Source organism: Mesitornis unicolor, unplaced genomic scaffold, assembly GCF_000695765.1.
Source record: "Mesitornis unicolor isolate BGI_N332 unplaced genomic scaffold, ASM69576v1 scaffold26854, whole genome shotgun sequence".
In the NCBI taxonomy this organism is placed as follows: Eukaryota; Metazoa; Chordata; class Aves; order Mesitornithiformes; family Mesitornithidae; genus Mesitornis; species Mesitornis unicolor.
Window position 1 is genome coordinate 4,782 of NW_010182475.1, and position 12,152 is coordinate 16,933.

The 12,152-nt window shown below is 39.5% G+C and overlaps 1 protein-coding gene across 1 annotated transcript in view; it reads left to right on the forward strand.

The window, feature by feature from the left end:
• SLC44A1 (solute carrier family 44 (choline transporter), member 1) overlaps nucleotides 1-12,152 on the forward strand; it is a gene marked incomplete at its 5' end in the record, with an annotated part of 31,931 nt that overhangs the window by 2,462 nt on the left and 17,317 nt on the right. The window contains one exon of the mRNA XM_010183789.1: nucleotides 9,699-9,792. Within this exon, the coding sequence (XP_010182091.1) occupies nucleotides 9,699-9,792 (94 nt within the window). The remainder of the gene's footprint in view (nucleotides 1-9,698; nucleotides 9,793-12,152) is intronic.

Sequence of the window (12,152 nt, forward strand, 5' to 3'; positions counted from 1 at the left end):
TTTTTAACCCTTCCTGCAACCTGAAAATGGCAATTGTGCTGGAGATAGGCTCTGTGTAAGTTGTTGCATGCCAATTTGAAAAGTTAATCATTTTCACCTGACTCACATGCCATCCCTGAAATCACCTTACTTGTCCGTGCACCGTGGAATTCTTTTGTAAATTACTGTTTAAGAACCCGTCCATCCCAAAGAAGTCCTCTGTTGTGCCTCAGCCCATCAAGAGGTGGTATGGTAAGTTCAAGTAAAGATTTTTTTTTTAATTATTTAAACATCTTTATCATAGGATGTAACACAGTAAAGCATACTACAACATCTTTATATTGATGATTTTATCAATACCAGATATGATCTTCCAGCTAGCGTATTATATCTTTAGAGAAGTGGGACAGACACTTGATTGCCTGTACACATCATGACAGAGCTGCCAGCCCCTAAGGTTCGGAGCAATTATGGCAGAACTCTTACTTATTGTGCAGTACAGCTTGTATTTTTCTGTAAGCAAGATTATAAATAAGTATTTAGGGCAGAGAAAATGCTTGCTTGAGGCATGAAGATAATTTCATGACATAACAGTCTTTTGGCTTCCTGAATCGGTAATGATGCACTTGCTGTTCTGCTGTAATTTGGGAAAAAGAGCTGATTTGGTGAAAAACGCTGCACCATTTCAGGACAGTAACTTCACTCCCACCCGCACTCCACTCACACTCCCACAGTCAGGTCCTGCTTTTGCGGTGCCTTCCCCTCTAAGATGAGCAGAAGTCCATCCCTCTCAAAGTCTGGCTGATTTTAGGAGAACAAGAAAGCGTGCACCTTTAATTTGTTCAGAATAATTGACACCCAGAATACTGGGAACCAGTTGAGACCTTTTACAAGAGAAGGAAGAAGGGAGTGAAAAAGCTGGGTAGTTGACTGCTCAGATCTTCAGCCTGTGCAAGTTGTGAAATACAGGAATGTTCTGGAGCAACTCCTGGAGGTGATGCAGGAACGTCACACTGAGAACATGTTTCTGGTGCTGTTCTCACACAACCACACTGATACTTAAGTTTGTAGAGCTATGGATTGGACACGACTGAGAAGGCTATATATTGTGAATTGGTTGCTGCTGGTCGCCCCAGGATTTTCTCACTTAGCAGGACACTCCCTCAGGCACAGAGTACTTGGGATTCAAGATTTTTGTTGGTTGTTAACCTTAAAGAATTAAGTATTTTGAGTAATGTGACTGAAAGCTGGTCTTTTTTTCCAGAAAGCTGATTAATGCTTCAAAACTTTATGTCCCTTAGATATTGTAGTGCTGTTTTCAAGGACTTGGCAAAAGCATTTTGAAATATCCTTGAAGATATAATTCATATATGACTGTGCCAAATGAATAATGAAAGTTCGGTATTATAAAGAAACACTAAACAGATGGCCATAATTTCTGTCACATTTAATTCGGTAATAACTAGACTGACTGGTCAGTGTGGGAACTAATATTCCTGTCTGTTGTGTAAATGAACGTAGAATTAATTTTCTGTTTTACAATAGAGGGCAGCTATTTGGTGTTAGGAGGCATCTCAGTTGTCAGAATTCTGTAGCTAGGCCAGGCTAGTTGAGGTCCAGGTGGACTTGAAGTCAAAGGTAATGGTCCATTAAGTCTGCTACAGAGACTGACCTGAAAGAATCAATAAAGGAAATCATTCTAAGTCAGAGCAGGTAATCTCTCTGAGCTGCAGGAAGGATCCATAGGGAAAACAAAAAGGATTCTTCTTCTGTCTGAAGGTAATGACATCATTGCAGCTACCAGTGGTACTTGCCTTAGAAATAGCGGTTACATCGGTTGCTGCCAGCTTCTGATGTTACTCTTCAGCTCCCATCCCCCTAACACACTTTTTTTTTCATGAAAGTGTGCTGGTTAAAACTTAATCCTTTGCTTGAGATTTTCCTGAAGCCTATTGTACCATATTAGTTATAGGCATCTTACGGCTAAGGATATTCTGCACCACTAGGTCTTTGTGAACCTGGGTATGTTAATTCTGAGTGTCATTTTTTGAATGGCTGGAATAAAAGCATACTATGACTGGGTTGGGGATCATCCACTGCTACTCTACCATACTACCAGAACTGCCTGTCAGGGTTGTCATTTGTTGGAAATGGACCCTCTAGTCAGAATGAAATAGTTTTCACAACAGAAAGTGGCTGTGCATGGAGTCCTCCAATAATATTGTGTTGTGGTATTGATTACATTAATAAAACATTTAGAAAGGGAGAGGAACAATGAGGTAATAAATCTTGGTGCAGCTTCTGAATTATTTAGAATTAAATGAAAAAAAACTGATATAAATTGCAGTGGAATAATATGTCAAATGGAAAGGAATACCTGCAGAATGAAGGGGTGGGAAACAACCGTTGTTATGCAGTTAGTGTTTTACTTTAAATTGGTTATTGCTACTTGGGAAAGAGATTGTGAAACTGCTGAGAATAGCAAGAAGGGGGTGGAGGCACAGCGCTGTCTGAAAGTGTAATGTTAGTTAATTGTGAAGAGAAAAAAAATGGCGACTGTACTTTGTGAAAACTCATGCTCTGTTGGCATCATAAAGGCTGTGTTCTTCCTTGACAAAGTGTTTTCTTAACTTTGATTTAAACTTACCCAGATGCATTGACATATATCTATGTGATGAGAAGAGACCAATGATTATTCTGCCTGGAAAAGAGAAAGCTATCAGGAAGAGTAACGTTGTTAAAAACAGGAATAGCTTAGAGAAGGTTCAAAAAATATTATTCCTTGATCTCATAACATGAGTAATATGAAACTAGAGGTCAAAAAAGAAATTACTAGGCATCAAAGAGCCAGATTTTTTTCCTCATAAGCTATGTATGGTTAATTTATGAAATTTATTGCTGTGAGGATGTTTTAGATACCAAAAGATAAACTGTTAGAATAATAGTATTTAGATATTTAATAGGAGGTTAGTACTCAAGGGTATCTTTGAACTATAAGTGGCAGAGAGCTAAACATGCAGTAGCTGTCTGGGAAACATCTGCTACTGGTCTACATGGATTTTTAATTTTATTCCAGAATAGCTGATTTTATTTAACACTGGAAGAAATATGAATGGAGGAATGGGTAAATTAATATTTGTTTTCAACTTTTTCTACTGTTCATAAGAATGAGGGATAGAGAAGGGAGTAGTCTGGGCTTTTTAGTTACAGCTCAAGATACATGTATATGAATTCTGACTCTAGGATTTTTTTCTTAATGTATGGTTAGTTGTAACAGTAACTGTGTTTAGCTATCTCAGTAGTTCTCTTTGTGGTCTTCAGTTTTGGAGACATTTATAGATCTAAGTAGTATGGTTTGGTGTTGGGTTTTTTGTGGAACATTCTTGCAGGCACTGGAGAATACCTATTTTCACTTCAGTCCCACATTTATTTGTAAAAGCAAGCTATAATTTCTCCTGCCCTCTGATGCTCACTCTTGAAGTGAGCAACAGCTAGAACTTTAGATATATATTAAATTTTTACTTCCTTTCCTTTAAAACACGCACTGTGCTTCTGGAAGGCACCAGTGAATAGACCTAGAGCATGAAGCTTGCTTTCTTTACTGAGAACAAATCTGTCATATTAATCTGAGAAGTCCTGACTGCAAAGTAGTCTATCTGTCCTGTGCCACCTTGTGCATCTCAAGGCATTGCTATTTTTCTAGGCTCTACAAGTGCCTAAACATTAGGTTTAGTTATTAAAATTCAGCTCTGTCCTTGTTTGGCTTTTTGCCTCTGTTCCCTCACCATTTGCCAAAGGCATAGCTGCAACGTTTAAATATGTTTGTGCAGTCCTCTGATGCTTCTACATTAACCCCCACTTCTGGCTGTATTCAAATTAATGTCAAAGAATTGGAGTTCTTTCTCACTCATTTCCAGCTCTGATGCTAATCTGTGCACAGGTAAATGCTACTTCATTCCTAAAAGAAGCATCAAATGTGAACTGGTCTGCTTCTGGAATGTTTCTGTTCTAAAAAACCATAGACAAATAGGAAATATTCAATCAAGCATAAACTTGATGTATTCTTAGTGCTTGTGTTTTGAGTGGAATTACTTCCTGTAGTTGTAGACAGGGTATAATTACAATTGTCAAACCCAGTAGACAAAGAATGAAGAAAATCTGGTCGGCATTGGTTTATTTCCTTTCTTTATGGCCTGAACTTTTTCTCTACTTGGCAGGAGTTTGTGAAGAGAGGGTCTTGTTAGTACTTCCCATAGGCATGCTGTGTGACCTCAGAAAAAGCTTGCCTATGCTGTAAAGTAAGACAAGTGAGAAGTAGAAAGGTTTTAAGAATTTAATCCTTGTGAGAGTCTGTGTGCCTTATCCTTGCTGAACACCAGCAAACTCCACCCACTATCAATATCCAGCTATCAGTACCTCTATCTTGTATTGTGTGGGTTGGTCAAGCATAGTCATCTCTGAGTAATGTATTCACCATGTTAGCTATGTTTTAACTGGTGATGCTTAGTCATAAAACACCCAGAACCCCAGAGGAATTAGCACTGGGCTGAAAGTACAAAGGCAGTACAGTTCTGATTTAAACAGTCTCATGTCTCCACATTTCTGTATCAGTGATTAACTGCAGTTTGATCCTGTGTTAGAGGACTTACATTACAGATGGTTTAATAGGACGTTGCTTGAGAAGGAGAGAGAATGCTTAAAATGGATTATTAAGTTTTTTAACTATAATCTCTGCTTCATTATGTGATCTTTTAGAACTCTTATGTCACATGTGTGCACAAAACACACATACTGTCAGTCAGACTCAGAAAGTTGAGACCATACATGGAAGATCATGCAAATTACCCTATCAAAACTGTAGGTTCTAGTCTCAGGCCCTGCTTTGCCACATGCCTGTGAAAAGGGATATGTGAAGCTGCTTGGAGCCATGCCTAGGTTAAGCAGAACATACCCCTAAGCTCCTAAGGTGACTGTTCTGCTACTGGTACTGAAGCTATCCCAGGTATCTCTGCATAGTTCTATATTTTTCTGCTTAAATCTTTGAGTCTGAATATGAGTCCATGTTTGTAGATCTGAAAGTCCTTGTTTTAGTTCCTGCTAACAGTGTTGATAGATCGGTAGGCACTGCTGAGCAGCTCAGAATGGATACAAACCCCCTGGTGTGCTTTCCACCACTATCATTCAGGCAGTATTAAATGTCAGTGGTTTCCTTTGTGGGCTGGTCCTCTTAGCAGCTGACTTAGGAAGTGGTACCATTTCTCAAGCTGTAAACTTTGATAGTGATAGTGATGCTGGCATAGCAAGGGTTTTGTGTGTTTGTTTACAACACAGCAAACATAGGAAGGAAAGCTGTAGTGGAGCTCTGGCCTCTGAAAGTAGTTTTATCTAACCACCTCAGGGTAGTATGGAACTTCCTATCTACTGTGTTGCCATGGTAAGCAGGGGGTCATGTCTTGTTCTGCACACTGTGTCCTCTGAGAACACAGGAACTTTAATAATTCGCCTTCTCAAGTGGATGCAATCTTTGAAGTAAGAGCTTGGTCCTCTGTCTTTGTTCTGGCTTTCTACAGCATCTTTACATAATTTGTACTAAATGTCTCTTGTTTTAGGAAGGCCAGAGATTACGGCTTTTCAGCTCCTTACTAATCCAAGCCTAGCCAAAACAGAAAGAAGGCGTTGAAAGGAAGTGGTGGCTATCATTCCTTTGGCTAGGTTAAAGTTGTGAGAAGAGTTCATATTTTGAGATACTTTGTTCCAGTCATGGCCCCAAAATATTCCAGTAAAACAGCTTGATGTTGTTCGCCTAATGATTTCTCCAGAAGAAATATGTTCATTGCTGTAGGAAGCAAAGGACTTTTATGATTTTTTTTTAGTTTATTCTCTAAATTCTACCCATAATGTTTTTGAAACATTTATGAGTGACAATAATTGAGGAATAATGGTAGTGTCTTTCATAAACTAATTATCTCAGCAAGGTAGATGATTCGAATTCTTCTTTAAACTTTTGCAGGCCTTGTGACCTTGAACAGTAATTGTAAGTCTGGCTGTGCCAAGACAGTCTCTGCTAACCCCAGATAATTAATATGGGGTAGAAGGTTTGTCAAAGCAGTCCATTCTTCCCATTCTCACCTTAAAAATTCAGACTTTTATTTATTGATACGCAGGGACTCTTTTGTTGAGAAATCAGTTTGAATTGTAAAACTCTCCTACACAATGTTAGAGGAGTTAGAAAATTTTCAAAATACAAACAAAGAAATATTTATGGAAATAGTAAAAATTTATTCTACCTAATTATGTAAGACAAAATGACGACTAAGTCTCATGGGCGTTATTTCAGCTATTGGGCTGGTAGTTTCTTTAGATGCAAGGTGGTTTATGTCCCTTGTCTGACAAGCTCCATGAAAATATTTTTCTGCTTGGCTTAGAGTCTGAAGCACACCATAAGATAGACAGCTGAAGGGAAGGCATCCAAAGGAACCCCAAGAACAGTTCCTGAGCAAGAGATAATAGTGGCAGCCAGAATTGTCCACTGCTGCATTGCAAGACAGGATGAAGCATGCCATTGGGCTCCAGAGGGACCTGGCAAGTTATCTCCAGTTTCTTCCACAGCCAGGGGTTTGCTGCGTTACCCTAATCTACAAGTACTACTTGATTGGCTTGAAACCTGCGTGTACATCAGAATCTGGCATTTGGTTTTGCTTGGCTTATGTTTGTGATCCAAACAGGAAGTCTTCAGATGCATTTTTGTGCAAAGAGCCTCAAACTGCATTCCCTGCCCATAGCACATCCTAGCTTTTTTCTCTTCTGCCTGAACTGCTGGAAGTCACAAGGGAACATGGACATCCACAGATCAGCCATGTCCCTTAGGTTTACTTAGGTGTGGGAGGCTCTGCATATGACACTTAAACTGTGGTTCAACGCTGGTAGTGTTGAATGGCAAAATGACCAGGCTGGCACCAAACATTCTGTATCATGAATCTGTACACAGTTGTCCACATACAGCCCCCCCAACTTCTTCATATAGAAAGTCTTGTTCTTGTCGTAGAGTCATAGAATGATTTAGGTTGGAAAAGACGCCTAAGATCATCGAGTCCAACTGCAAACCTAACACTGCCAAGTATACCACTAAACGACATCTGCAAGTGCCATGTCTACAGAAATTTTTCCTAATATCCAATCTAAACCTCCTCTGGCACACCTTGACATTATTTTCTCTCATCCTTTCTCATTACTTGGCAGAAGACACCAACCCCCATGTCACTACGACCTCCTTTCAGGTAGTTGTAGAGAGTGATAAGGTCTCCCCTCAATTTCCTTTTCTCCAGGCTAAGCAACTCCAGCTCCCTCGGCTGCTTCTCACAGGACTTGTGCTGCAGACCCTTCACCAGCTCCATTGATTTTTTTTTTTTTTTAGGATGTGCTCCAGCACCTCATTGTTCTTCATGTAGTGATGGACCCAAAACTGAACACAGTATTTGAGATGTGGCCTCACCAGTGCCCAGTACAGGGGAAGGATCACTTCCCTCTTCTACTGATCACATTATTTCTGATACAGGCCAGGGTGCTTTTGGCTACCTGGACATACTGCTGGTTCATACTCAGCCAGCTGTTGACAATCTTTACAACTTAGTTTTTGGCCTATTCAAAATAAAATAAAAGAAAAGAAAATAAATGTAAATGTCTGCAATCTTTTTCTTTCTCTTTTTAAGATAAACGTATGACTTTCTACTCTTTGCAAGAAATCTAACTTTCTTCAGTGGTATATTTGGATTTTTGGACCTGCTCCCAAAAAACTAATTCATAGAAGTGGTATTTAAATAGTGTTCTGTAGCTGCTCTCTGCCTGTAAATAAATGTCCCTTCATAGGGCTAGCAGTGTGGCAATGAAAAACAAGATTTCCGCAAATAATATTCTAAAATTTCTACAAACAGTACTTCTGTGTTGCGTCACACAGGCTGTTTGTCAAGAGTCTTGGCTTAATTTGGGTAAAAGCAGGTATGTACTATCCAGATCCAATTTGTAGAACTCTGCTACGAAGTATTTCTGGAGAGGAGACTTTCATAATGGAAAGAATTCACAGAATCACAGAATGTTAGGAGTTGGAAGGGACCTCGAAAGCTCATCCAGTCCAACACCCCCACCAGAGCAGGATCACCTAGACTGGGTCACACAGGAACGTGTCCAGGCGGCTTTTGAATGTCTCCAGAGAAGGAGACTCCACAACCTCTCTGGGCAACCTGTTCCAGTGCTCTGTCACCCTCACAGTGAAAAAGTTTTTCCTCATGTTCAGATTGAACCTCCTGAGCTCCAGTTTGCTCTCATTGCCCCTTGTCCTATCATTTGACATCAGAGAGAAGAGCCTGGCTCCTTCCTCCTGACACTCGCCCTTTACGAATTTAGAAACATTCATGAGGTCACCCCTCAGTCTCCTCTTCTCCAAGCTAAAGAGACCCAGCTCCCTCAGCCTTTCCTCATAAGGGAGATGCTCCACTCCCTCAATCATCTTTGTGGATCTGCACTGGACTCTTTCAAGCAATTCCCTGTCCTTCTTGAACTGAGGGGCCCAGAACTGGACACAATATTCCCAGATGCGGTCTCACCAGGGCAGAGTAGAGTGGAAGGAGAACCTCTCTGACCTACTCACCACCCCCCTTCTGATACACCCCAGGATGGCATTGGCCTTCTTGGCCACAAGGGCACATTGCTGGCTCATGGTCATCCTGCTGTCCACCAACACCCCCAAGTCCTTTTTGAATTGGGTATTTACAGTGATTATCATGAAGTCCTTAGTTTATTATGTAGGAAAAAAGGACATTAAAGGCTATGTATCCAGAGCCCTTACACTGAGGAGTAAGCAGTCTGTTAGCAAATCAGCTTGGGAGGAAACTGATCTTTGGACAGGCAGCTTATGCCATTGGAGGCTTTCTTACCTCTTTCTCCAGTTTCTGGGAGACCTCTGCTCCAATCTGATTTGGCGGTTGATATATTCCTAGAAGCATTAGCTCAGATGTCCAGTATCTGGTTATAGACAAGTGGAAAGAGATCTGTCTAGGTAATGCACTTCCATTAGGCAAGTGTCAGGTACTAAGAACACCTTAAATTATGTTTTAATTTTGTTGTGGACAACTTGATCTTTGTTGTGCTGTACCAATTTGTTTATAGAGAGAATTCAGCTTTGTTAAAAATTTTGGACATCTAATGCAGAGCCTGTGTTATTTTTCAGCCAGCTTTCTAACTTCAGTAGTTTGGTTCCTTTGTTCTTCTCCCTGAAGTCTGTAGACTGGTTGTATTTTTAAAACACACACAAAAAGAAAAGGCACTTAAATGTTTTATTTCTCTAATGAATGTTGTCTTATGCAATGTTCATGCACTAAAAATGATCAAGAAAAAGCATAGTGGAGTAGCAAGGGAGGGTGGCTTCCAAGTGCTTTGTGTGCTTCTCTCTTGCGCTGCATTGTGAATTAGCCTTTTCCACTTGAATACACCGATGCTGGAAGACCCAAAGCTAGATGGAGAGTGTCATTCTGTTGCATGGGAGCCTGTGCTGGGCTTGATTCACCATTCTATTACAGGAGGAACTGTAGCATAACTTTGTGGTAACAACATGAGGAGCTGCAGAAGAAAGACCTAGATCAGTTTTAATACTGTTTGCAAAGAATAGGAATATTTTATTTTTATTTTTTTCCCCCATCAGTCCTTTCTTTTTTTCCTCTCAACAGGTTCCACTCTGTGTAGCTATGAACTACAGCCATCAGAATACACTACAGATCCAAGGGCTGGCAAGCTATGTCCTAAATATCCTGTTCCAGAGAGGTAATACTAACATCTTGTCTGATTGGGGGTGGAGGGAGCAGAGATCTCTCTTGTTCTTGTCAGTTCTTGTGAAAATATGCAGCACAGACTTACTCTGTCCTACAGGTGGATGTTTCAATGTATTATTGCCATATGTTTTTAAAACATTGCGAAAGCAACTCTTTAAGAAAAACCAAAACTATCCATACATGTGTTACTGAGGTTATTGAGCTGGTATCTTTGAGTTCTCTTCCATGTCATGTAACTGACATGTAACTGAGAATCAGCTGTTTTACTGCCTTTCACTGCTTAGCCAGCTGCCTGTCAGCAGATTGGAGGCATTTATGGAGCACTTTGGGTCTTTGTGAGGAAAAAGGATATACTGACACACAGCTCTCTGCAGTGTTCCCTTCTTGTACCTTACCTCAGTCAGTCAGATTTAGCAAATTGCTTCATTTTTTATTCTCTCAGTCCCCAAACTACTTAATACGAGGATGGTCAAGTACCAAAAAGAGGGTTGTATTTTATAAACAGATCAGTTTGAATTTTATTGTTTAAAATATTATGAGACTGCTTTTTGTGAGTCAGGATAGAAGAGTTTGTAGCTCCAGAAACTCTGCTAGCTGTGCTGACTGAAACTGAGGAGAGGAGCATGGCTGAGGAAAAAAGTGATCTGTTTGCCATTGTGCACACCATTTTGTCAGTAATTCCACTTACTCAAGAAGAATCATGTTGTCTTTTCTCAAAGTTTAGCTTCTCAAACGTACTCAGTAGTGGGTTGTAACTGCAGACTCTTTGGCTGCGCACAGTTTTCTGTTGTGGCTTTATTAAATGTTATAATTGTGTCAGTTCTAAAACCTCTCATTTTAAGTCTCTCTTGTCTGCATGGTAACCTCTCCAGGGAATATTTCTTTTAATATTGTAGTGACAATCAGTAGCAGCTGGAATATTAACTTTTTTTAAACTTTTCCCCACAGCAGGTTAATATTCCATGCAGCTAACCAGCAGTTATAGTGGTAATACAGAAACAAATGAAAACTTCAGTGCCAGCTTGCATACTGAAAAGCCTTGTCAGTCTTCGTTTTTGCCAGAATTACATTGACTTTTCTTACTGTGTGTTCCCATGTCATTCAGTCTGAATGAATTTAGATTAATTAAGAAAACAAGGATAGAACGGTTTGCCAGAGCTTTAATGACAGTATGTAAATTCCTTACAAAAACCTCAAGTTATTTTTGAAAAGCTATTGTGTAGGTTGAGTATTTCCACTTTTTTATTTGGTATGAATAAAATGTACAATATGTTTGAATATTTTTGAGATTGAAAAGTCTGAACTTAATGCCCTAAGGCAAAAAAGGCCAATATTGTATCTGTAAACCACTCTGTTTTTCAGATCTTTTTATTGTTAAATTATTTGAGTAAATTAGTGTAATTTGGAGGGAAAATTGAATTCTGTGGAAATAAACAAATGAAAACTCAATGCCCTGTAGACTGAGGCATTCAGGGAGAACTTAACCTAACACTACTATGCTCAGGTTTGATCTGTCAGAGTTATGAACCATCATCTGAAATTCATTAGGTCCATGGGATGGAGGAAGCATATGCTCTGTGGACCATCACTCAGTGTTTTCTGTTTGATGACCAGGCCTCTGTGAGCATGACTTTGCTGTTCAGAGGAAAACCTACCCAGCTTTTCCCTGCAGCATTTATCTGTCAACTGGCTGTGCCAAGGGACTGCCCTGTAGAGGTTATAAAGGGCAGCTAGCAGTGGCATTCGAACTATCTGCCGCACACAGGTTGATGTATATGCCCACATGTAGTAGTGAGAGGAAAAAGTTCTGCTCTGAAATCTAGTACTTAAACAATCAGATGAGTCTCTTTACTTCATTTGAAGATTGCTTTAAAAATAGTTTTTAACACCATCGTCTGCCAGCTTTTTACTCGCTCTTGCTCATGATTAAGCATCATGTTGTTATTCTCAGAAACTTGTGATTCCATTTCAGTATGTAATATACCAACTTACAATCAAGAGGCCATATAAAGTAGCACAGGTTGCAGAGAATTGACCTATTACTATATTTTTTTATTAAACAAGACAATTTACCTTGCCTACTTATTCAGTCAGAACCACTGAAAGAGCAGCAGATCTTAAAAGGTGGATTTTCAGGAATTCCATTTACTCTAGAAAGCTTGTAGGAATCACTAACTTATTTTTTTTAAACTAATTACAATAAAATTAGAAAATAATTATTGCACATGAAAATAGGTAACTTAAAATGCGGAGTGAAATTGCTATAGCTTAAGGGACATTAGATGAGTAATATAAACTTTGGGATGCAAAATGCATGTTTTCCTTTGTTGGGATGTATTCTGGAACAGTATT